The following is a 26562-nucleotide window of genomic DNA, read 5'->3' as shown; positions in this document are numbered from 1 at the left end:
AAATGATCCTTACTGATGTTCTTTTCTAGAACAAGATCACATTTTGGTATAAGGCATATAATAAACTTTGACGGTGTTGCATCAAGAACAACTTAAATTCCGTTTCATCTAAATTCCTCTTTATCCCTAAAAATATATACATCACAACATACTAGTCAGGTCTTAAATTTTCCTTTTTCCCAGGGACTTTGCTGTTGAAGTTTGTATTCTCTGGCTGATAATGTTCCTTTCAATCCTTTCATTATAAATTTCTATTCTAGAAGCATTATTCAATTGTAAGAGAAATTGAAAACAAGAAGTAATATGTGCCTATGAGTAATGTGATTGTGTGATTTGTAGTTATTATAAATCAATGCAAATATTTTCTTTCGTACATAAATTCATGTAAATGTTGTCTAGAATATTTTGTTCTGATTTCTCACTTGAAATTGTTCAAGTGACGCAGGCACTAACTCGTGCTAGGGTTCCTATAGTAAAGCTGATGGATCCAGTTACTGGACTTTCTTGTGATATATGCATCAATAATCTCTTAGCAGTTGTTAACACAAAGCTCCTGAAGGATTATGCGCAAATAGATGACAGATTAAGGCAGTTGGCTTTTATTGTGAAACATTGGGCCAGATCTCGTCGCATCAATGAAACATATCAAGGGACACTTTCTAGTTATGCGTGAGTTACATTTTAGCTCATTTTTACACATGATATCGATCAGCAACATGCACATATTTAAGACTAGTGTTGATTCTGATTCGTAATTTCTTTACAGTTATGTGCTAATGTGCATTCACTTCTTGCAACTGCGCAAGCCTGCAATTCTTCCTTGTTTACAGGTATGTAGGCTTAATGTTCATTACAGCTGCTGACAATCTTATGGAAGTCATTTAATTTACATTTGGGTACTTGTTGCTGATATGCTACTTTTCTATAATTAGATATTAATACCTTCACTCAAGCATATAATAATTTGGTTGCACTATTCATTCAACCTTCTTCAATAGATTTGTATTGTATCTATCTTGTTCTTGCTTAATCGACTCTTTAATGATAATATATTTGAATATTCTTTGTGTCTAAGGAATTAATCATATATTTTGGCACAACGATATCTCTATAGTATGAAAGAAATGTGTTTCAATGTTGTGTCCTGCTGGGGGTCTTATTCGGCCACAGGTTGCTGCACTTCTTGATGAGAGATGGAAAGAAAGAAAACAGATGCATTGTGGCTGCTAGGGCCTTGTATTTTGAATGCTAGCAAGTTATATTACCCACAGTTTATCACAAGAAAAGTTATATTACCCTCACCTTAACAGCTTACAGGAGAATTTTGTTTAGTCATATTCTACCATTATTCAATGTCAATAAAAAAATTGTGTTCTTGATAAGGATTTGTTATGGGACAGGTGTGAACTATTTCATGTGGCTTCAAATGAAACCAGTGTCAATTATATTCTTTTAACGAGGATTGTCTAATTAAGTTGAAGACCCTTAAATTACTACTGGTTAATGTGCATGAGTATGTGCAATTGCACAAATAAACAAATGATGTATAAGAGATGCATTATTTTTTAAAAATGATATCGTGTACATAAAGTACTAATATATATAAGCATTGGACTTGAGCATGATGATGATATCGGCTTAAAAGGGTGATATCATGGGACTTTAGGTAGCATCATGGACCAAGAAGATAACATCGCAGCTGGGCAAAATAAGTATAGTTTCGATGAGTCTATAGTTTTACTTGGCCAAGCGGGCAAAGTTTCATCAAGGATGGATCTTGACATGGTGAAGAACACTGAGCAACATGGGATCATGACTTGAATGAGCAGCACCATGACCTTAAGATGTGGGTCACAGCTTGAGCAGCTGGCCTTGCTTGGCAAGATGATGAAGTTAATGCCGATAGTGCATGCAGCAAGTCATGGCTTGCATTTCCAATGTCAACCAGGTGAGAATGATTCTTGACTCATCCATGTGGAGATCTCAACCAAGCAGGACTGGTCTACAGCTCAGCAAGATTAGCCATAACTGGTAGGATTATATGAAGCATCCTGATGTAATCATGGTTCATCGGCAGGTGAGGTGTTCGCAGGCGTCTGGCATGATATGAGGTGGCTGCAAGAAACCATGATTAATATGGTGATATCATCATAAGTCCCCTTGGTTAGAGGCCCCAGACGACAATTTTGGGGACTTTTTTTTTTTTTTTTGGCTAAAGGACAATTTTGGGGACTTCATCTGTTGAAACTACATGCTGATATTTAGTATGCCATTCAAACTTGTGCTTTGCAGTACATATTAGAGACAACTCTGACCAACAAAATTCATAAGCCTCTGTCCAAATCCACTTTACAAGCAAAATCAAGTTTTACCTTCATTTGACATTTAATGTGGAACTTGTAGACCATTAAAAGAGTATTTATAAGCAACCATATATGGAGGCACTTTGGTCTTGCAACAAAAGTTCTATCAACTAAGGTATTTTTATGCACCCAACTGTGCAATTGCAATTTCACCCTCATCCAATTGTTAACCTGCCAATTTTCCTAATCATATTCTAAAATTGTTTACTTTAAGCATCCATTTTATCTTTCAGCTCTACAGATCGCTGAAAATATTCATAATACTTCACAAAAGTCTCCTAGTTCCTAATATTTTTCTCCAGTTTTAATATACATTGTTCCACTGGTACGTTCATTTATCTTTGCATGAAGAAATGTTCATTATCTCATCCTTTTTTGATTCTGTGGATGAAATCTTGTTAACCTTGTATGATAAACTTCACGTTCTATGGAATTGTTTCGTATTATGAATGCAGCATATTTCATTTGAGGGAAAATGTGAACACACCAGAAGCTTGCTGATCTTAGTTTCAATTATACTTCCTGCACATTTTTGAGCATATTTTCAAGTGGGGTTCCCTTCTAATATATGCTCCTATCTATATGCCAGGCAATGGAAGCAACTTATGCTGTAACCATAGATAACATTGAATGTGCTTACTTTGATCAAGTGGAAAAACTGCATGATTTTGGTGCCAGAAACAAGGAGAGTATTGCACGGTTGCTTTGGGCATTCTTTCAGTACTGGGCATATCATCATGATTACACAAGTGATGTTATATCTGTTCGAACGGGAAGCATCATTAGGTAAGTATCTTCAGTTATTTGAAAAGGATATGGTTTTTTTACATAATAAGTGCATTATATCGAGATATTGTTTATGTCAGCTTTTGAATATTGCAAGTTTATACTACTACATTTTAGAACCTTTTATGGAACCTTACCATTTTTTTTGCTTCAACTTTGTATTTATGAAGTTCTGATGATTTAATTTTAGGGATTTTGATGTAAAGGTCCCTTATTCTGCTATTGTTGCCCAATTAGTCCTTTTTTAATTATTTAATACAACAAGCCCTTATTATTTGCTTTAGTGGACAGATAAGTCTTGAATGCTTAGTCAACAGAAACTCTGTTAGCTGTGACATTCTAAAATACATAAAATACCCCTAATACATAAAATACCTCTTTCCAACTTTTTCTCTCTTCCCACCCACTCGCTACCACTCGTCCTTGATGCCATGGCCTGTGGACAGTGAAATGTTAAGGCTTTATTTGCCAGTCAATGCTACTCCAAATCTTCAAGAGCTCACTTGCCTGTCTTAGCTTGATACCTCCTATTGTGGTTCAAATCTGGTCCGAGGGTGATCACGCCGGAGGAGTCGGGAGAGCTGCCGGAGTGCATAAGAAGATGGGGAGAGCTACCTCCTGCGACCGGCAATGTACCTGTACAAAGCCTCACCGGTGTTTCTGGTGAGGGTCCTCTGACGATCAAGTTAGAGTGGAGCTTTGTATATCCAGCCAAGAGTCCCTCCGGGTGTTACATGCTGATCTTTATTTATAGTCCCAGTAGGGGTGTTTAGGTGGCGGAGGTATGACCCATTCCCATCATGAGTGGGAGTGGCGCGCAGCCAGAGCTTGGTTGTGGCACATGGTGGAGTCCGTTCTTGAGAACGGTAAGGCGTTGACAGCCGTAGCAGGGCATGGCCCGTCCTCATCATGAGTGGGGATGGCGCGCAGCCAAGGTTTGATTGTGGCGTGCAATGGAGTCCGTTCTTGGGAATGGGAAGGCATTGGCAGAGTAGGGCCGGAGTAGTACGTCGTGGTGGCGTCGCAATGTACGGCCATGTAGGAGGACGTGGGCATGCACATGGGTACGGCTGCCAGTTAGGCCGAACTTGTTGAGAGGTCGCGTCGTGCTTTTGGCGAAGTCGGCTTGATGGGTGCCGAGGTGTGCCCGGCAAAGCGCCCCGAGCTTGGGGTCGGGGCGTATAATTGGAGAAGGCGCCCCGAACTCGGCCGGGGTGTGCCCGGCAAAGCGCCCCGAGCTTGGGGTCGGGGCGTATAATTGGAGAAGGCGCCCCGAACTCGGCCGGGGTGCGTCGGCGAATAAGGAAGGCGCCCCGAGCTTGGCCGGGGCGAGTCGGCGAATATTCGAGGTCGGAGGAGCTTTCGGCGGAATCCGAGGTCAGGCTGATTTTGGGCCGGACTGAGGACACGTCTGATTGACGTAGGTGTCTGTAGGGCCAAAATTGGGCCCCCATCACCTCCCTTTATGGTTTGAATACTGGCTGACCCTCATCACCTACTACTCTCATCTTGGATCTATTCCCTACCCTGCTGCCAACTTTTTTATTCACATGTTCAAACTCCATTTCCAAACTGACTGTTGAAGATGACATTCTCACTCTCTTTGCTGAGATGTCCAGCCCCGCTGTGAGACCTGACACCTCAATTTCCCTATTTTAATCAAATCATTTAGCAACCGAGCCATTCAACCGACCTTCAATTGCTACATCTGAAATGCAGTCTTGAACTCTGGTGGGAACCTTGTTGGTCATCTAGAGATTGAAAGGAATTTGTTTGATAAAATGCCTAAGAGAGTGGTTGACTGGTTGCTGCTTGGAACTCCATAATCTCGAGATGTTAGAAGTTGGGGTGCAAGGAGGAGGCACTAAGGATGTCTGGTTCAGTGGTGGACTACAACACAATGTCTTGGACTGGATGGTAAGCAGCCTTTTGAAGCTTAGGGAATTGGAAGCTCATGGAGGTTCCTAGATATAATGCCAAGAAGAGCACGCTCTCAAGGAACATGAACCTTGCTGGACACATGCATGATGGGCAGCAAAGGAACTGAGATTCTTTAATCCAAGAGTTTGTAAAAAGTAGAGCTCCACAAGGAAGTGTGAACCCATCCTAGGGAGTGTTACTCGACTTTGGCTTTTTATGCAATCCAACAGTAGATAATCATCCAGCCAAAAGCAAGCAGTTAGAACAAGTACATGAAGTCTAAGTGAGGTGCACTGGAAAGCAAGTTAGTTGGTATAATCACAAGGCAAGGTGGGTTAGAAGAAAGTTATTGGGTATGATGACCTGGCAAAAGCTTCTCAGACCTCCAATCCAATTCAAACTCTATTAAACAATGCATCTGAAGAACAAGGATACAAGAAACTCCCATAACAAAATTGTTCACAGTAAGAGTCAATAAGCTCTAGAAAGAAAAGCAGACCCCAAATCCTGCACTGACAACCTATTTTACCTCTACCATCTTAGCATAATCTTCCTATGCATCTCTTTCAATGAGATCACGGCAGTTGTTTTTATACATGGTTTCTGTGATCAGCCGACTTGAATTATCTTCGGTAGTGAGGTCTTTGTCATATGATAATCTCCAGAAGAGGAGACCCATGCTTGGAGGAGAGGTGCATCAAACATAATCATGGAGACTCACTGGCTGCTAGTTTTGTCAGCCTTCATGCAAGTCAAATGGACAGGCAAAGAAATGGGAAGGAGGTGGACTGTGGGTGGTTCACCAACAATAATTGAGATTGCGATAAGATGAGAACTGAAGTGGCAGATGTTTCACTGCTGAAAACTCTTCACAGGGTACAATTGGAAATTTGCCTCCTGCCTAGCAGAGTTACTTGTTAAATGATGATGGGGATTTTTCTGTCCACTGAACTAAAATGTAGGGGCTGGCAGTATTCATCGATAAAAGGGGCTATTTTGGTATTCACATGAAAAAGAGGATCATTGTGTCAAAATCCCATAATTTCATTCTGATTCTTGTTCAAATGCTACTTTTGTCAATTTTAATACTTTTTTCATGTCTGACTTCTATCTAGAAGATTGTTCTTTTATGAAATACCATATGCTTTTTTTCCATAAAAGAGACGACACGATCTTGGATAGGTCATACCATATTTGCTTGCACAAAAGAACTAGGCAGCACAAAAGAAGGTGGTCACAACAGAAGTTCCTGTGATGAGCTTGCTTGGGTTAGGCTTCTCCTCTTGGACCTATACCTTCTCCAGGCAATATTCTTGCTGCCTGAATTTTGTATTGTATTTATGTCATTAGAGGTGCTTCTGAAGTATGATTTCACCAGCCTAGATTTCTAGGCTATTTATAATGATTCTCAGGGAGGGCATTTCTTTTGTTCAGCATCGGATTTGTCTAGGTTGCTTTAGGTCTGTCCTGTTCCACCTGAAGTTGTGAATGCTAGTTATATCCCTTACGCATAGCATAGATGCTCGTTCTTTACCTACATCTAGGTAAGTTCTCTTGTGGTGCTCTTTTGTTACCTACCTTTTCTTCTCCAACCCTGATCCACCAAACACCTCTTAGTGGGACCATACACATGCCACGACCACCCATCTCTACCCCCCTCCCAAACTCATCCCCTTTTCTTTGTTTTTTGGTAGATCCTCAAAGGAAGAACAAATAAAATATGAAGCCAAAGTACAAAGACAATTAACAAATCAGGAAGACCGAAATAGGTGATGCCCATAGAATCCAGTCACAGGAGAAGTGCCAACTCGGGAGGCATAGTATCACCATCCACAAAGTCGAGTTCATGCCTCTACCTGCTAGCCAATTAGCAGGGTAGTTGGTTTCCCTGAAAGCATGCTCAGCTCAGGCTGCAGAGATTGGTGAGCGTCGACCATCCTTACGGTTCGTGATAGAGCGGGCTCGTGCTCAGGCTGCAGAGATTATCCATGTAGAGTCAGCTCATAGACTTTTGACAGCTCGGGATATCTAGAGTCCCCACATTGCTTCGACAGCTCCACATAGGGTATTTTTTTACCTGGGAGCTCCCATCCCTGAGTTTCCTCAAGGTCAATTTTGATGGCTGTCCTGCATGGTGGTAGGAAGGGAGGAGCCGGATTCGTCATCAGGGGCTCGAGTTCCAGTGCAGTGGCAGCAGGGGACTGTCAGATTTTTGATACTTCGGTTCAAGTCTGCAAGACAGCCTCAGACTCCTGTTCTACGCGCGGCGTGTGCTTCGAGCGAGCTCTGTTTTTCTGGAGGGTGACTCGGCCACGGTGATTAGCTGGATCCGCAGGGGCTCGAGTAGTCATGACGGTGTTCATCCCCTAGTACGCGATATTTGGATGATGGTGAGGGAGGGTGTTACATTCCATGCTATACATGTATATCATGAGGCCAATGGGGCGGCCGATTGGGTGGCAGTATATGTAGCAAGCCATTCAGGAGGCACTCTATGGGCTAAGGAGAGAGAGATGCCCGAAGCACTCCGGAACCTTTTGTATTCCAATTCTATTGGGTGTATTCGTACCCGTGATGTATGAAACGTCCATTTTAGCAAAAAAAAAAAAAGAGCATGCTCAGCTTTGAAATCCAAAATTGATACAAGGTGCAGAATATCCAGCAATAAAGGATCAAGATTAGAATGAGCTTTGCGAAGTATCTAGCTTATGACTGTGCTAGAATCATCCTTAAGTAAGACCTTTTTGCATTTTAGAGTGAAGATAGCCACCATAAAACCTTCCAACCAGCTCTCAATTCTATTTACGAACTGAAGTAGCATGGAAAATTCTAGCTCCAGCATACAAGACTCATTGTGGTAAGCACAGAGAGAACGAAGAAAGCACATTATAATAAATTGGGAGTTATTTATCAAATTTACTCCAAACAAATTGATCATCAAAATCACAGCATCCAAAATGTCCCTTACTCTTGAATACAACATGGGCATTAGATGGGCCAAATACTAATATTTGTAATGATCACATTTTCGATGATGCTTTATGTGTACTTGGGGGTGATAAAATTTATTTTTGCATGGACGATTAAGAGAAGTCATTCTCTTCCATAGTCAAATTCTCCATCATGTGCTGGGACAGATCTTGTTGCGGTTCATGCAACAATCCTTCATAGGGCACATGTGCATTCTGGATCTAATCATGCATGGACGTGTTTTTCTAATTTATTTAGGTAATAACTTTTTAGGTCGATTTGCTGTTATGTTATGGAATATGCATTATTTTACAAATTTAAATCGTCTCTTTCAAAAGAAAATAAATTATCTTGTAAAGTTATTACCTGACTCATAGATTTGATCATGCAATCATACATTTAATGACAAGCATAACCTCTTTTTTTTTTTCAAGAGGTTAGAGGATTTACATTATTCTCATAATGTTTTTTTTTATTTTTCATTTATTTTTCTCAAACTTTTGTGTTTCTAATTCATTATTTAGCTTTTTGTTTGGTCAGCAGCCAAATCTGGTTCATGGTGCACTTAGGTGTGTTATCATCATAAACGTCTTCACAATTATCCAGAGCATTATGAGACATGATGTCCATTTTGTACTAATGTATTACACCAGTAATTTTTAATTAGCCATGGAACATTTGTTAGAATGCTTGTGAATTCTTTTCTAACCTCGCAATTTTTCCGACAGCAAGCAAGCTAAGGATTGGACAAGGCGGATTGGAAATGATCGTCATCTAATATCCATAGAGGATCCCTTTGAGACTTCTCATGATCTTGGCCGTGTGGTTGACAAAAACAGCATTAAGATTTTGAGGGAAGAATTTGAACGAGCTGCAGATATTCTGCAGTGTGATCCGAACCCCAGTGTCACGCTTTTTGAGCCTTATGCACCAAATTCAATGCAAAGTTCAAACCAATAGGATTTTGTGAATAGGTTTCTTAGCTTTAATTGTATATCCTTGTTCCTTTTGGGAGGGGCGAGGTTTTCTTATATCCCTTTTGTGCATAATATGTATTATGGTGGCAACTATGTTTTCTGCTGTAAAGAAACTTCTAGGTCTGCAAGTTATGTAGCTTAATTATTTTCATATCATTTTGGAGGTGTTGATGAGCCATTTAAAAGATACTATGGTGCAAAACTAGGAAAGCCAGACAAATTGCTTAGCTTTATGGCCTCACGCTATCAACATTTTTAGCTTCTGAAAGTAATGAAGATGAAATAATTGAACGTTTGAAGAGAATATGGACATGATACTGGCCATTTAACTTGCCCTAAAACCAAAATAGTGTTAACAAACTAATGCAACAGCTATTGGACATCAATTGTATTGAAGTGTGCCTCTTAACGAGGGTGATTTAAGTGTAACAAAATGTACCAATGGTTCGTGAAGTATCTGGCTTACTGGTAATCTTCCATTCTTGTTGCCGGGATGCTAACTAAAAGAACTATAGCAGGCTAGAAAGGGGGAGTTAAGGTCTGAAATGCTCCCAGAATAGAAGTTTATGGTTCCATTCGTGTTGTTGCTGCAAGTATATATTCCTCTTCTCGGCATGGAGCGATATATGAAAAATAGATGCTAAGCTTGCAATGTCTGATATCGGTGTTGAAGTTTTGAATCTATTGGCAGAAAAAGCCATCGTGATTGGAGATGCTGGAAACCAAAGTGCATATCGAAATAGATGATCATCTGGTCCATGATAATGAAACCTAAAACCAAGTAATCTGAGCTCCTAGACATCAAGTTCTACAAGCCTCACAAAGGTGATGAACAAGATCAAAGATGCTAGAAACTAAAGCAGACACTCGAAACTAATCATAATCAACATGTCCATGAGAGACAATCTGTAACAATCCAGAACCTCACCCAAAATGGCTAGTCGGAAGGTATTATTTGGATTCCTTGATCCTATATAAGTACCAAAAATCTACCCAGCGAATAACCGATGTGGGACTAAACACACGCCCGCATAGATCCTTACATATAAATCGTTCAAGAACGATCCTCAACAGCAAGAACTCCGAAGGATTCTTATGATTAATCACGCTCCAGCCTTGAGGTCAAGAGTCATCCATCAGACTGAGTTGCCCGTCTTCTTTGCAATCAAAGATACGATTGTACGACCTTACTTGAACAGAAATTTGTAACAACCCAGAACCTCACCCAAAATGGCTAGCCGGAAGGTACTATTTGGGTTCTTTGACCCTGTATAAATACCCAAGATCTACTCAGCAAATAACCGATATGGGACTAAACGCACGCCCGCATGGGTCCTCACATACTCCTCTCGTTCAAGCCCTGACATCCTCATCAGGCTAAGGGTTCAATCCATTCAAATCTAATCACAAACACCACGATCGGTCCGTGGTCAGCCCCAATGGATCCGTGCTGCAGTATTCCCTAGTCCACATAAGTTATGGGCCGGGTTCCCTCTAATACTATTTGTAACAACCCAGAACCTCATCCAAAATGGCTAGCCGGAAGGTATTATTTGGGTTCCTTGATCCTGTATAAGTATCCAAGATTTACCTAGCGAATAACCGATGTGGGACTAAACAAACGCCCGCATGGGTCCTCACATATTTGTAACAACCCAAACCTCACCCAAAATGACTAGCCGGAAGGTATTGTTTGGGTTCCTTGATCCTGTATAAATACCCAAAATCTACCCAGCGAATAACCGATGTGGGACTAAATACACGCCCGCACGGATCCTCACATACTCCTTCCGTTCAAGTCCTGACGTCCTCGTCAGGCTAAGGGTTCAAATCTATTCAAATCTAATCACAAACACCGCGATTGGTCCGTGGTCAGCCCCAATGAATCCGTGCTGCAGTGTTCCCTAGTCCATATAGGTTATGGGCCGGGTCGGCTCTGATAGCATTTGTAACAACCCAGGACCTCACCCAAAATGCCTAACCGGAAGGTATTGTTTGGGTTCCTTGATCATGTATAAGTACCCAAGATCTACCCAGCGAATAACCAATGTGGGACTAAACACACGCCCGCACGGATCCTCACAGAATCTTCATATATTCAGTCTAGCTGAACGATTAACTTTACCCTATGCCATGACAGTGTGAAAGTGAAAAATAACTCAGTTTATTTGAACCTCACATTAGGAAGAATAATCTCGCGCCATGGAAGTGTTGCCTAGAGTTATTTGTTTGATACCATGCGTTGCCAAAAGTTGGTGATCATGAGATTTTCTTTATACAGGTACCTAGGATGAGGAACCTTTATTGACATGGGAAATCACATATCTAAGGATAAAGCTTTAGCACCAAGGTGAGTTTTTTTTATGTAAACAGATGATAGGTTATAGAACTCTGCCAAGGATCAGAAAGACCTATGTTCTCGGTAAAGATACAAAAATGTACGAATTTTTGGAGGCAAAATTTGTACATAGTTATAAGACATAATAAAATACGCTCAAAACATTCTCCCAATTTCTCTAGCACTCCAGATTAGATCTAACTACAAAAGCCTTGCAAGTTAAAATAAACATCGCAAGCAATTATGGAATCTTGAAAACAGCAAGGATTTGTAAAGCAGCTTAAGCACCAAGATTCGACAATTCTTGTTTGACAAAAGAAGCTACTCTACCTAGAAATCTTTTCAATAACATAGTATGTGATATAACTGGTGACACAATTTATTTCTGTGCATGACTGCGTCACCCTTCATAACATGAGGTTATCATAGGTGTCAAGAGGCAGATAAAAGACCAACAAAATTAGCGCAAAGCTGAAAAGCAAAAGCCATTCTTCCTACTATTTTTTTGAAAAAAAAAGAAAGAAAAAAGGGAAAATGCACCCTTGCACAAAACTCAAACTATTTTATGACCAATAATACCAAGTCTAGCATGGTAGCATCCCCACCAAAGTTCCAACATCAGTGCATCTTTAGGTCAAAGGTTCGAGCAGAGATTTTAAAAAAGCCAAAAAAAAAAAGAGGCAAAAATTCCACATATATATCTATGAATAGATATCTGTTGATTTCCAAAATTATTTTCTTCGCTTTGGTACAACCCATAACAACATCATGCTATCATAGCTTTAGGATAGAGCTTAAAAACGCCTCTCATGTAACAAAGATCCATCAACTTGCTTCAAACTCTCCAAGAAAGCTTATCAATAATAAAAGAGTTCTAGATAATTTTGTGGGTGGGTAACCAATAATATCATCATTTTTGGATCATTCTATTGGAAGATACCAAAAGGTTAGAGACATAAGAAAAATAAATGCATTAAATAGTTGACAGAATCTAATCAACATCAGCCATAAAGAGCAGCCTTTAATACATATGCCCCAGAAATAGGACCATCATTTTGGTCAGATGGGGTTATCAAAAATTCACAAAAACCAGGCAAACAACAACCAAATAGAGTTGAAAGATATTTTTCATGCAGTAGCGTTAAAGAATTCAAAATTTCTGAACTTTCTGAACAACTTGTTATAGTACAACCCACGAGACTTATCCATCACCTTGCAAAGTCTGATGCATCATCATACAAGCTAAGGTTCCAAGGCTCTCCTTGACCAATTCTGATCGCATGGCCCTACCTAACAATGCGGACTGCTCTCAGAACCCAGAGTCTTCCACCTGGGTAAGGATTCTTTGACCAAGAATGCCAAGACAAGGCCTATAACAGGCCAAATCTGAAGACCCTGACATACTAGGCAAACCACATGGAAGAAAGCAGGAGCCTTTTTGGAAAAGCATAGAATTGGGAAGCGAGATTGCATAACACCAGGGGTGAAAAAAAAAAAATCTGAAACGCTGATTGCATCAGCTTACAGGGAATCTGGTCATTGCTAGAAGGAAGTATCTGTGGGAAATTTTTTCTTTTAACAGCAAAAGTTTGAAACAGAAGAGCTTGGGTGAAATGAAGGATAAAGGTAGGCACAGTATGCAAAGGCGAGATCCTTTTCAATCTACCAGGACAAAAGGTTCCCTCGCACTCAAAATTGGAATTGAAGACTTATCTTGTCATGAGAATTTTTATGCATGCATCCAAGCTCCAAAGAGATGGAAAATTTAGAATGGTGTACAACAAACACAAGAACTAATGCCCATAAAAATTGATCAACTCACCGAGCCTTCCTCCTGGATTTGAATGGAAAGCCACCAGGTGACGACGGCGAGAACTCCAATGGGAGGTGCGGAGGCTTGGACTGGCCGGTTAGCATTCCAATTATCACTTTGATTGACGGCCGGCGAGCCGGAGACCGCTGAAGGCAGAGGAGGGCGACCGTGATGCAAAGAAGAGCCTGCTCCCCGTCCGTCGCTCGAAGGGATGGGTCGACGAGATCGAGAAGCCTTCCTAAGTGCGCGAGGTGCCGCGCCCACGAGATGAGGTTGGCCCTCTCGAACTCGGACATGGGCGACGCCGTCACCTGCAGCGGGCGCCGCCCTGACACGAGAACCAGCAGGAGGACACCAAAGCTATAGATGTCGCACTTTTCCGAGAGCGCTCCGCCGCCGCCGTACTCGGGGGCGGCGTAACAGACGGTGCCCCTCATGCTCGGGGTGCTGCTCACCGTGCCGTTCGGGATGTCCCCGCTCGCCCACTCCTGGCTTCTCCTCCTCCTCGCGGTCCTCATCTCCCCACTGATGCCTTCCGCCCCCCAGTCCATACCGCTCCGGCTGCCCCGGCTCTTCCTCCTCCTCCTCCTCCTCCTCTCCGAAGGCGACGCCAAGTCCTCATCTTTCTGCCACAATTGCTGCTCTCCTTTCTCGGTCTTTCTCTTCGACTTTTGCTTGTTCATGAGCTCCTCGCAGAACTCCTCCCGCCACCACTCCCTCGCCCTCCGGCTCTTCTCCTCCTTGTTCGACTTCTCCTCATCCAACAAGGCCCACCACTCCATTCGCCGCCGCCGCCGCTTCTTCCGCTCCGACCTCCCCCCTCCCAATGGCTTCGGCAAGCAATCCTCTGCAGGAGCAGTCGGAGCTGCAATCCAATCACTGTTAGGCCGCTCATTCTTGATTTCCGATTGAATCCATTCCACCACGTAGTCTTTGATGCCGCCGCCTGACTCGGAATTTGCTCCGCCGCCAGTATCCTTTCGCCGCCGCCAGTCCTTGCCCGCCCCGCTCTTGTTCCGGCCTCCTCTCTGGCTGCCGGAGGCTGCAGTCTCCTTCCCACTGTCCACACTCATCATGTCGAATCCCCCTCCTGTCTCTGAAGTCGATGCCACATTCAAGGCCGCCGCCGTTTCCACCGGCGATGCCGTGGTGAAGACCTCATCTTCCCCTGGGGATTTCTCAGGAGCGAAGCCTCCACATCCGATCGCCTCCTCGAATTCGACAGTCGTCGTGGTGCTCTCGGCTGTCTCTCCCATGATCGAAGCATCATCCTCTCCTCCTCCCACCGCTGGCTCCTTCTTCATATCGTTCGAAACGGATTTGGAATCATTGGCCACGGCCTCATCCAGATCGATCTCGATGACCACCTCATCCTCGCCCAAATTGGCGGCGGGGGCGGTTGGGGGCTCGTGAGTGACGGGAGCCTTGAGGCGGGCGAGACCGAAGTCGGCGATCTTGGCGGAGAGCCGGGCGTCGAGGAGGATGTTGCTCGGCTTGATATCGCCGTGGATGACCGGGGGATCGCACACGGCGTGGAGGAAGTGGAGGCCGCGGGCGATGTCGAGCGCCACCGAGAACCGGCGGTCCCAGTCCATGAGCTCCGGGCACCGCCGGTCGAGCAGAGCGTCCTGAAGGCTCCCGTTGTGCATCAGCTCGTACACCAGCAGCAGCCTCCGCCCCGTCCCCCCGCCCGTGGCGGAGGCCTCCACCACCTCTTCCTCCTCCTCGTCCGCCTCCATCCACCGCCGCCGCCACCACCGTCGACTATGGCGCTTCTCGTCGGAGCTGCAGTACCCAAGGGGAACGACCACCCACCCCCGGTCCGGCGACGACCCCATAGCGAGCATCTTCCCGGCAAGGGCCAGCTCGTTCTGGAACTCGCGCTCCCCCTGGAGGGATCCAAAATCCATGAGCTTCACGGCAATCTCCTGACCAGAGGGGAGGGCGCCGCGGAAGACAGAGCCAAACCCGCCCTGACCGACCTTATGGGAGGGGGAGAAGGAGGCGGTGGCGCGACGGAGCTGGGAGTAGGAGAACCGCCGGAGGGGGTTCGGCGGAGCAGCCTTCAGATCGGCAGGCGCGGTGGAGCCGGCGCGACCGCGGGCGAGGCGGCGGTACAAGATCATAACCAGCAAGGCAGTGGTAAGGACAAAGAAGGTGAGAACGGCCGCCGCCGCCACCACGGTGACCAGGATGGGATGGTGGCTATTATGGTGGTGGTGGTGGTGGTGGTGGTGGTGCGGGATAGCAGCCGCAGTGGGGTCCGGCGGGTCCGCCGTCCCCTGCGGCAGCCGGGATGGCATCGGTCCAGATAGCTCCTGGGGATAGTAACAAAATATATAGCTCAGAAGTTGAGGGAAAAGATGAGGAAAAAAGTTCCCTTTTTTATCACTGCGATCTTTCCCCTTCTTTAGCAAGTCATCATGGACACGGAGAGAGGAGGAGAAGGGAGGGGAATCGGGGGCGTCTTTCTCTCTCTCTAAAGGGCGACCCGGAAACCTTTTGGGCCATTTGGTACTATTCCATTTTATTCTTTTAATAAGAAGAAATAACATATCAATAAGTGATAATAATTGAATAATTTAATTATAAGAACTAATAATTATATATATTTTTTACACGTAAGTACATCTAGAAAAAATTAGAATAAAGGATGCAAAAAATAAAAAAATTGCAAGATAGACTCAGTATCCTTCCAGATAAAAGGCACCGCCATAGTGTGGCCATTATCTAATGAGTTTATTGGTCAAACGAGATTGCTTTAATAACATATACTCTTATTATTATAACTAATTTAAATTAATTTATCCCGTACCATATAGTTGGTAAAAGAAGTTGGATTCGTGCTCGTTGTGATTTATAATTACACGCTTTTTTTGATTAAAAACATGGATTATATTAGAGGAAAAGAGGCATTATTTTTTTCTTAACTTTTTTCTCCAATCGCCTACGTAGCCATCATGCCAGCTTGAACGCGGTCGAGAGGAACCAGAGGAGAGTGGGTAAAAGAGGGCTGGCTTTTGTTCGTCTTTTAATTGGGGAGAGACCTTTTAACGTAGGGAAGTAGGTGCGAGCAAAGTGGAGTCTGATTTAGAAAAAAAATATTATTTCTTCGCACCAGGCAGAACGCAATGAAATATTTTAACCAAGCTACATGAACTTGCCCTAAAACTTAGAGGCATATTTGGTTGGAAGGTGCTGGGCTGTGAGTTCTATTCTAATCGTTTGATTGGTGAAAGTTCTATTTTCATTTGATTTTAGGAGGAAACAGAGATGCTCCAATCCTCCAAAACCTAATTCCGACTCTTCTTTGGTATTCAAATTTCAGTTCTGATTCTAAATTAGATTTCAGTCATAAATCAAATGCATTCAGAAATATAATCATTTCAACTTCTATTTCAATTTCGATTCTGATTTTGATTTCGATTATGATTACGAATTAAAAGCACTTCGGGAGTTATGATAGCTTTGCAAGTAAAAATCTATATTAGCTATCCATGATTATCATCATGGTGATTTTCTACTGGCAACTAATGATGCAAGTATACTCATTCCTAGCATAGCAATGGGGCAAGCTGGGACCGAGGACTTGGTACTAGATAGCAGTTGTTATAATGGAATTTAGCATGATTACTTCAAATTATTGATCTATATTGCACTTTTTCTATAACTATTTTTTGCTTTTGCTTCCACACCTATATCCTATAGTTCTTATAGCCTGTTATGATTTTTGAATTTAGAAGCTCAACAGACTTTGATTCAAGTATTATGACAACTCACTTAAGTCACAAATCATTTATATATATATATATATATATATATATATATATATATATATATATATATATATATATATATATATAATATTAGCTGAAAACAAAAATGAAAAAACATAATAGAATACAAATGAAGCTTAGAAAAAAGAATCAGTACCCAATGTGTGCTTAAAATGATGGTAAAGAATTGATATCAACTTTTAAATAATGTTTACATTGTTTCCAAAACATTTCTTTTTCATATCATGAAGGTAGTATGGACTACTAAGAATTGATGCATGGGTTTCTCATGATGGTAAAGAGAGTTATATGCATGGTATATTTTATCAGATATCTTCTTTTTGACTATCATTTTTTTTTAAAAAAAGAAAGAAATGAAATAAAGGGTATCCATCTGCAAGAGTTGTTACTCTGTCACAAAAATGTATTAATCTTCGAAGCAGAGATAGTAACGAAGCATTTAGGGATAACACAGTTTTAGAATTTTCTCGTGGCAAACAGAGCTGTTGCTGGAAATTGGACCCGGGGGCCGCCGCGAAGCCGGGTGATGACCCAAAGATTGATTCATAGATTGATTTTGATGATCACAAAACCTTGAAGTATAGATACTAATGTTTATGTTGCAAGGAGAAAGATATTTATTTTGCAAGGAACATAGCAAGTTGGAAGAACACAAGAAGGCCTCCAAAGCTCTCAAGTTGGAAGAAAGCTACAATTTATTGGCCCAAGTTTAAAGTTCAAAGGATTCAAATTGGAGGAGTAAAATCAAAAGAAAAATTCAAAAGAACAGTCTTCGAGTCGACTCCAGTGGAATTCGAGTCGACTCCGGAGAAGTATGAGTCGACTCCGGAGAAGTATGAGTCGACTCCTAGGAGTCACAGGCAGAAAAGTCAGAGAGCAGTTTTCGGGTCTGAGATTCGAGTCGACTCCCGCATTGCACGAGTCGACTCCGAGACTCCGCGACCATCAACAGACAGAAAACCAAGTTACTGCCTCTGAGATTCGAGTCGACTCCCAGACAGCTCGAGTCGACTCCAAGGCAGCGCAACACCAAGATGGCAGAAGGCTGTGTTTCGCAAACTGAGAGCCGAGTCGACTCCAAGGAAGTTCGAGTCGACTCCAAGACTGGACGAGCCAAAAGACAAAGGATCGAGAGTTCGGGCTCTGAGATTCGAGTCGACTCCCAGGACAGTCGAGTCGACTCGAGAGGACAAAATTCAAAATTGGATCCACGGACTTCAGTGGATGAGCCGACTCCGAAATTGCCAAGTCAGCTCCAGAAGTTGGCGAGTCGACTCCAGGTTAAGACGAGTCGACTCCCAGTCGAGGCAAGCACATTAATTCAAATTTGGAACAGTGGCCGAGTCGTCTCCGGTAAAACACGAGCCGACTCCTGCAACAGGCGAGCCGACTCCTGATCGCGCGAGTCGACTCCGATCCCAACGGTAACATTGTCAAAAAATGCAGACTGTGTCCAACGGCTCTTTTTCTTGTCTCTAACGGCTATATTCTTGTTTCCACGCCATCTAAAGCTATAAAAACAAGAAGAGAGCTAGGGGAGAACTTATGGAAGTGGGAGAGATCATCTAGGAAAGAGATCTCAAAGAGATTACAAAGGAAATCTCCCATAAGCACAAAAGGGCCATCCAAAATGAAATAGAGAGAAGAAGAGCATCCAAGTGAATCCGAAAGCTTCCTCTCCATCCGTGTGCTGCCTCGGGGATCCTCTACTTCATGCCAAATCAGAGGAGGATCAAGTAAAGAAGAAGCCGAGCTCCTCCATCTTCAAAACTCGTTTGAGGGCTTCTCTTTACTCTATTTGTTTATATTGTCATATTTGCTTGTTAAAGAAGCTTTGTTTTGTTTTATACTTTGTTTTAATATCTTGTAACTTGATTCAATCAAGGGATTGAATCAAGGGGTTAAGGTTTGTTGGTGAGCCAAAGAAAAACCAACGGTGTTAAGGTTTGTTGGTGAGCCAAAGAAAAACCAACGGTGTTAAGGTTTGTTGGTGAGCCAAAGAAAAACCAACGGTGTTAAGGTTTGTTGGTGAGCCAAAGGGAAAACCAACGGTGATAGGTTTGTTGGTGAGCCGAGGGTAAAACCAACGTGTAAGGGTTTGATTGTGATCCCGGGAAAACAATCGGGGAGGTTCTAGTCGGTGAGCCTGGGAAAACCGTCCGAGTTCGTTGTGCGCTCGTAAAACAACAAGTTGGGTTGTGAGCTTGTAAAACAACCGGCTGTAATCGGTAGGATTATAGTGAAATTTCCAAGAGGTCTTGGGGAGTGGATGTAGGTGCTGGGGTGCACCGAACCACTATATGTCCTTTGTGTTTGTAATGCCTTTAGTTATTGTCTAACTAACACACTTACTTACTTAGATAAATTGCTTGCTTAATTCTTATCCGCACATCCTTTAGTTGCAAGCATATTTAATCAAGTCGAAGTCTATACATCAAACCCTTGCTAAGTTTAACTTTCACTGTGCATCTATACAACTTAGCATAGTAAATCAAAAAGTTTTAGAAGTAGCATAAAAGTTTTAAAAGACCCAATTCACCCCCCCTCTTGGGTTGTATCTACTGGGCAACAAGTGGTATCAGAGCAGGTGCTCAAATATTATTTGTAGTCTTAACCGACTAGAGCCAAAGATCATGACAACTCAAATAGATAGTTTTCTAGGAGAAGGACAATCAATTGATACACCTCCACTATTTAATGGTATAAACTACCCACATTGGAAAATACGCATGCGCATTTTTATTCAATCACAAAACTATTATTTATGGAAAATCATAACAAATGACCTTCACACACTCTCTCATATTAATGAGAAGGACTTAGCACAATTAAATGCTAATGCTATGAACATATTATATTGTGCTATTCAAGAAACAAAGTTTAATGAAATTTCTGCATGCTTATCTGCTAAGGAGATCTGGGATACTTTAGAAAATATTTATGATAAATCTCAGATTAGCTCTCATATGCTTCAATTATATACTAACAATGAGACTGCAGAAAAGGGTGATGAATCTCCCTCAGTCGAGTCGACTCCAAGTAGCTCAGAGTCGACTCCCAAGTTAGTCGAGTCGACTCCAATAAGGTCCGAGTCGACTCCGAGGCAAATCAGCTTCCTAAAGATAAAGAAAAAGAGGAAGCAAGAAGAAAGGAAGAAAGAGATAAAAAGGAAGAAAGCCTTGACCAAGAAAGAGTCAAGCCAAAAAATAAAGGTTAGGAGCAACAATGATGATATTAGCTCCAAGAAACTACAAGAGGTAACTGACTTGTGCTTTATGGCACAAGAAGACAAGGTAAAATCTGAATCTACTCTTACCTCAAATGATTTTCAAGAAGAATTCTCTTATGATGAATTATTAAATGCTTTTCATGAGTTGTATGGTGATTGTAGAAAATTATCTGTAAAGAATAAAAATCTTAAGAAACTAAATTCTGAAAATGAAAGCTTAAGGTCATTTTCAGAAGAAGTGATTCAGAAAAATCATAGCTTAATTAAAGAAAATCAAAACTTAAGTAATGAAATTAACCAATTAAGATGTTTTATTAACAAATTCACTGTGAGTTCAGAAAGATTAAAAATGATATTTGAAAGCCAACATGCTGATTTTGATAAATCAAAATTTAGCTTGACTCCTTCACTTAGCCATAAATCTCTAGAGAAAAAGGTTATCAATTTACCAAGCAAACCATTAAATAAGATAACTTATTTCAAAAATGAAAAGGATGGGAATAACAACTTTACCTATCGTTCTAGTATAATTAAATCAAATGGTAAAGTTATTACTATTAAACAGATATGGGTTGCAAAAGGAACCATATGTCCTAACTCTCAAGGACTCAAGCAAGCTTGGGTACCCAAAATGAGAAAATGAGGATGTACACATAGGTGTACCAAGGTACCTATGGAACATAAAGAAACTTAAAAAGTTATTAACAAAAAAAATAATAATGAAATCAGTAATTCTTGCATCTCATCATTATTTGTGCTTTAGTATTTGATATGATTTGCTAGTAGTGATCAATTTTGTGATATAGAAAATACTTTTGGAAATATAATCAAATCTCTTCATTTTTTTAGTATACTTTACTCACTATTGGATAAGTTGCTAAATGATTAATCAATTTATTAAGAATAACTCTATGAATTCTCTATATGCTTGATTGAGAGTTATTATCCATGGCATTATTGTTTATTGATCATAGATATGATAATGTGTACTTGGTATGCTTTTGAATATATGCACTATGAATACCAAAAAACCATCCTTGGCATATAAAATCAACTCATGCTAGTATGTACTTAATCTCAAAAGACCTTGCCATAGGCTTACTTAGATTATCTACTTAAAGGTCAAAGTTTTGCTGTGCATGCTAACTAAGGAAACAAACAAAAATCATTTCTAAATCTAAAGATGTTGTTTCCATTTCCAAGTTTTTCAAAAGCTTACATTGGATTTATTCTTGAAAAATAAAACTGAAGTATTTTTCTGTATTTACTAAATCTTGTAAAAGTGGTTCAAATGATAAAGGTTTCCAAACTGTGAAGATAAAGAGTATCATGGCACAGTGTTGAAAACCAAAATCCTGATAAAGGTTATACAGAAAATAATATTAAATCCAATGATTTCAGCACCAAGGACACCATAAGCAAAATAGGATTAATAGAATTCTTGAAGAAATGAAAAAGACAATTATGTATGATAGTCATCTAATTAAATAATTTTTAAAAGACTATCATCACTGCTTGTCATACATATGATTTCTATTTTTGATGAAAATTTTGATCTTCTGAAAAATGAAAAATGAACCATTGCATATCTTTCATATTTTTCAGTCGTACATGTTATTATGAAAATAATGCCAAATCTGATAAAGATACTTCTATCCTTGGATATCATTCATCAAACAATGCATATAGAACATTCATGAAAAATTCTAGTTGTAGAAGTATCAATTCATTTTATTCTTTATGAGACTAATGATTTATTATCAAAATACTAAAATCAAATTATATGGTTAATCTTTTACATATGCACTTAATGAAGAAAAATTGATGACTACTAAAAGACTAAATCAAGAAAAGAGGAAATAGATCTTGATAAAGATTCTTGCATGATTAGAAGTAAAGATCATCATTATCATGTGCTTGCTTCATGAGCTTTATATTCTGTCAAATGAATGTGTAGAAGTCACTCCTATGTGGTTACTTCATTAAAAAGGAGATCTATGAAAAATAACCACCATATTTAAAAATACACATTACATATATGATAAAGCAATATGTGATTTAGAACAAGCATCAAAAGCATGATATATAAAAGCTTAAGCAACCTTTTTGATAGAAAGTAATAGTGATAAATCTATGCATCAAAAAGATGAATTTGTGATATCTTATTTGCTCAAAGTATGCATTGATGACATCATTTTTGGTTCTACTAATGAAGAGTTATATTGCAAAGTGAGTTTGAAATATGATGAATGAATTAACATCTTCTCTCAAACTCCAAATTAAGACAAACAGGAAAGGGGATCTTCATTAACCAACGTTAGTCCACAAGAAAACTCTTATAGAAGATTGGCATGAAGAAGGTATATCTATGACCCCATCTTGTAGAATTTGAAAAGGATGAGCAAAGTAGATCTATTGTGTTAAAGCTGTATTGAAGCATGATAAAATAATTATTTTACAGCTAGTAGACCAGATTGTATGCTCATTATGTGACCTTGTGCAAGACTTCAATCTAACTTTAATTAATCATATTTTATTGATAACAAATAAATCATAATCTGAATTTTGATAGAAACAAATGTTTAAGATAAATTGATTAAAACATAGTTAACATATCTTATTGATAATTATCTTAAGCAAATAGAATCTAAACTAAATTGACTTAAACTATCTTGGTTAATGAATCTATCTCTTTAGTTCAAATGATATGTGCTTGCTTATATTTAGGCAATCTCTTGAGTAAAGTGACTCAACATGCAACTATTGTCATATCTTATATTGAGTCATCTAGTTAAAAAAAATATATATGTTGGATGAATGCTTTGTATCTTAAAGAAACTAATGACCTTCCTTCAAGAAAGAAAAATAAGAAATTTCAACTTGAAGGATATCTTCATGTAAGATACACTAAACATTCACATGCAAACAAGAGAGAGGATCTTCTTCAGCCAAAAGTTCACACATAAGAAATCTAGTTTGGCTTGAAGAACATATAATGAATAGGTAATTTAGATACATTTCTCACAAATTAGTTGAGCAAAGTCAGTAACTTAAATCTTATTATGGCATGATTAAATTCTTTAATTATTAATTTTTGATATCATGTCTATATGTGTATTGACTGACTTATACTTTTAGAAATTATTTCATGGTTTGCCCAAACTAAAATATATCTTTGCCTATGTCATAACCATGAAATACACAAGTATATGCTTAAAATGTTGATGTAAAATAACTTGTGAGAAGTTATGAAACCTTGAGCATGATGAAAATGTTGTTTGCATGATATACATATATATGATACGTAAGATTAATTCTCTATTCTGCTCTCTCATGAAAATTACTTGAGAATAACAAAAAGAGAGAGAGATAAAGAAAAGAAAATGGATATTATTCAAGAGAAATAAAATTCAAGTAGAGGCAAACACTTCAACCTTAAGGAAAAGCAAAACAAACTTAATATATTCGACACATTTGTGAGACTTGTGTGAGCATTCTTTTGGAAGAGATAAAATCCATAATTAATTACACTTAAACAGGGAGGTTTTGAAGTAAACATTTTAACCTTTCTATATTGCTTATCATAAGGATGGTGCCAATGGGGAGGCTAGTGGTAGTACCCGGCACTATTTGACCCAACTATTCGGTGTAGGGCATATTAGGGACGGCACAAGAGGGAGGCTAGTGGTAGTACCTCGTGCCCCTTCCCAACTCCACCGGATAGGGAGCAAATAGAGTATAGAGCATAAGAAAGTTATAAATGAAAAACAAAGTAAATGAAAGTAGAATTAAGTCAAATTTTTAATCACTTGAAAACACACTTTAAGGATGAAATCATTGCAAGATTATATTTAAATAGGGAGAGTTTATTTGAAAAGAATTGATTTTGATCCTTGACATTCTTGTACTTAGTATTTTAATGCATGACTTAACACATGGTATATTTTGCATATGGTATGATGTCTTGATTTATGGATTCTCAATATTTTGTAATGTTTCATACTTGGACAATTTGATTGAATGTTTGAATTGCTACATAACATCTTTTGTTTAGTTTTATTGAAAAGAAATTTCAGATTTGTCATTCACAATCATTGTTAAAATCTGAAAGCTAAATAAAATTGTAGAAAGGAGAAGAGAAGAACATCTCTATTTAGGGAAAATAAACTGATATTGATCTATCTTTCTACTTGCCTAACTTTGATACATAATGTCCTAATACTTGTTAAAATATCCTTTATTTTGTATCGAAACTCAAAATTAAACACAAAGATTCTGAAAGTGCTTTAATGTTATTGAAATATGTATTTTTCAATCGTAACAATTTAAGATGAGCTACATTGTGAAAGATACATATCTCATATTATGACTTAGAAAGCTTCTATTGAAAATCCTATGTAATTCAGAATCCGATTTTGTATAAAAGTTTAAACTCCATATGATTACTAAATAAAATGTTAATGTAAGAAAAACAGAATTTATTTTGATTGCTCCGATACGCATCCGAAACATATCATTTCTTACCTTCAAAGTATACTAATTTTGATTCAAATGATGTGTCTTACGATGATCTTGATTGCAAGTAAATATTTTTAAAATATATGACTTTATTTTAATATTTAAAAAATTTATTGAGCTTCATGTATACATTGCTGAAGAACTGTGATTAAGAAATTGAGTTCTATAAATACACATACCTCAATGATCATCTATATGTTTTTCTCTCCTACATTCTCAGAAACTATCATCAGAATATATATATATAGAGTGAATACTATAAATTTTGAATAATTTTAGATCACTCTACATTCTCGATAACATAGAATTTCAGTTTTATTCACGTTTATTATTAAATTCTGAAATTCAACCAAAGAAAAGAATGATTAAAGAAGAATGCATCTTTTGAGGGGGAGCTTTAGATATTCAGTATCTTATCCTAAAGAAACTTTAATTTGATGCATACCTTGAATTTTATGGATTGATTTTGATGAACCTCCTTATATTGCAAGACATGCTTTAATTACCTTGAGATGAGTTCTATAAAGACTGTCTTATCTCAAACCTTGAGTCTTATGAAAATGAGCTGAAACTTATAGAAAATATATTTTTGAGATTGACAATTTTATTGAACATTATCTTCAAATTCTAAACTCTTAAATAGAATGATCAATAGAGGGGGAGAAAGAAAATTTCAGAAGAAGAGGTCTCACGGAACTTAATTACATAAATTTATAGGAGAGGGAAAGAATACTAAATGAAAAGTGATCCTAATACTCTCCAATATGTATCATCTGAAATTTAAATCTGAAAATCTTTATGATACACCTTGAGGCATGTTATTTGGTTAATATATCTTCTGCACAAATCATGAACCAAATTGCAATTCAAATAGTTGATCTTAAGAGCCTCTAATTTAATGAAAAAAGGGGAGAATAACGTGTTAAATTTTCTTGAGTATCTCGTAGAAAATCTATTTTGGAATTCACTAATGAGTCCTAATTGGCTTGCTCTTTAGAACTTCAATATTGTGCCAATTCATATTTTTATATATGTATCAAATCGTGCTTATTTTCTAAAGGAATAAAAGAAAGTCCTTAAAAGAGCTCTAAGATATATCATAAATTGCATGAATTCATATTTTGGTATTTGTGCCCCAATGCTCTTATTATCATAAAAAGAACTTTGAAGTCATGATCCAACATGATGATATGTTTTTCAAGTATATAAGTTTTGATCTTTTACTCTGAAAATCAATTAAATTGCTCTCATGTTGATAAAATACTTAATAGATTGGGCAAACGTTCTTCAATGAACAAGCTTTCATACTTATTATTAAAGAGAGGTTAGATTTCCACTCATGTTTTTCCTTGAATATCATTTGTGGTACTTCTTGAATTAACCTAAGGAAGATTCCACCTACACTTGATTAGAAAACTATCTGTGGTATCAAATTAGAAAATCTCTTGAATTCACACTCGATGTGTTCTGATCTGATCTTTGTACTTAATGTTTCACTATCTTTTTGATGTTGTCAAAAAGGGGGAGAAATATCTAAGTATATGCTATATACTCAGAATGCTTTATTACTTTGAATTGAATACAAATCAGCTTAAAATTTAAATATGTTGATTGTGTTAAGCTGATTAAATCTAAAGCATTATCATGAAGTATGTTTTTAAATATATATGTTTTTCCACTTCATGCAACTTAGCTATGTATTACTTCTAGAAATACAATATCTTTTATATTGCATATACTCCAAGTTTTGTCATCATCAAAAAGGGGGAGATTGATGACCCAAAGATTGATTCATAGATTGATTTTGATGATCACAAAACCTTGAAGTATAGATACTAATGTTTATGTTGC

General features: G+C 39.1%; 2 protein-coding genes across 2 annotated transcripts; one reads left to right on the top strand and one right to left on the bottom strand.

Moving 5' to 3' along the window:
* Window positions 1-373: 373 nt before the first annotated feature.
* Window positions 374-9172, top strand: LOC120109253 (UTP:RNA uridylyltransferase 1-like). Its single transcript, XM_039123005.1, has 4 exons — window positions 374-669; window positions 767-830; window positions 2953-3149; window positions 8768-9172. Exons 1-4 carry the CDS (start codon window positions 389-391, stop codon window positions 8997-8999), a joined length of 774 nt encoding a protein of 257 aa, XP_038978933.1. The 5' UTR covers window positions 374-388; the 3' UTR covers window positions 9000-9172.
* Window positions 9173-12301: 3129 nt separating this feature from the next.
* LOC103702803 (receptor-like serine/threonine-protein kinase At2g45590) lies at window positions 12302-15672 on the bottom strand. The gene has a single exon (XM_017841756.3). The coding sequence runs from the start codon at window positions 15468-15470 to the stop codon at window positions 13173-13175; it is 2298 nt and encodes a 765-aa protein (XP_017697245.2). The 5' UTR covers window positions 15471-15672; the 3' UTR covers window positions 12302-13172.
* Between the last annotated feature and the right edge of the window lie 10890 nt (window positions 15673-26562).

The sequence above is a fragment of the Phoenix dactylifera genome, unplaced genomic scaffold, assembly GCF_009389715.1.
Source record: "Phoenix dactylifera cultivar Barhee BC4 unplaced genomic scaffold, palm_55x_up_171113_PBpolish2nd_filt_p 001954F, whole genome shotgun sequence".
Classification (NCBI taxonomy): domain Eukaryota; kingdom Viridiplantae; phylum Streptophyta; class Magnoliopsida; order Arecales; family Arecaceae; genus Phoenix; species Phoenix dactylifera.
The sequence above is the reverse complement of the archived record's forward strand: the minus strand, read 5'-3'. Positions and strand labels throughout refer to the sequence as shown.

Coding starts and splice junctions, on each gene's coding strand:
- LOC103702803 (XM_017841756.3), bottom strand. CDS start 15,470: ATGCCATCCCGGCTGCCGCAGGGGACGGCGGACCCGCCGGACCCCACT.
- LOC120109253 (XM_039123005.1), top strand. CDS start 389: ATGTTGTCTAGAATATTTTGTTCTGATTTCTCACTTGAAATTGTTCAA. Junction 670..766: donor GGGACACTTTCTAGTTATGC/GTGAGTTACATT, acceptor ATTTCTTTACAG/TTATGTGCTAATGTGCATTC. Junction 3,150..8,767: donor CGAACGGGAAGCATCATTAG/GTAAGTATCTTC, acceptor TTTTTCCGACAG/CAAGCAAGCTAAGGATTGGA.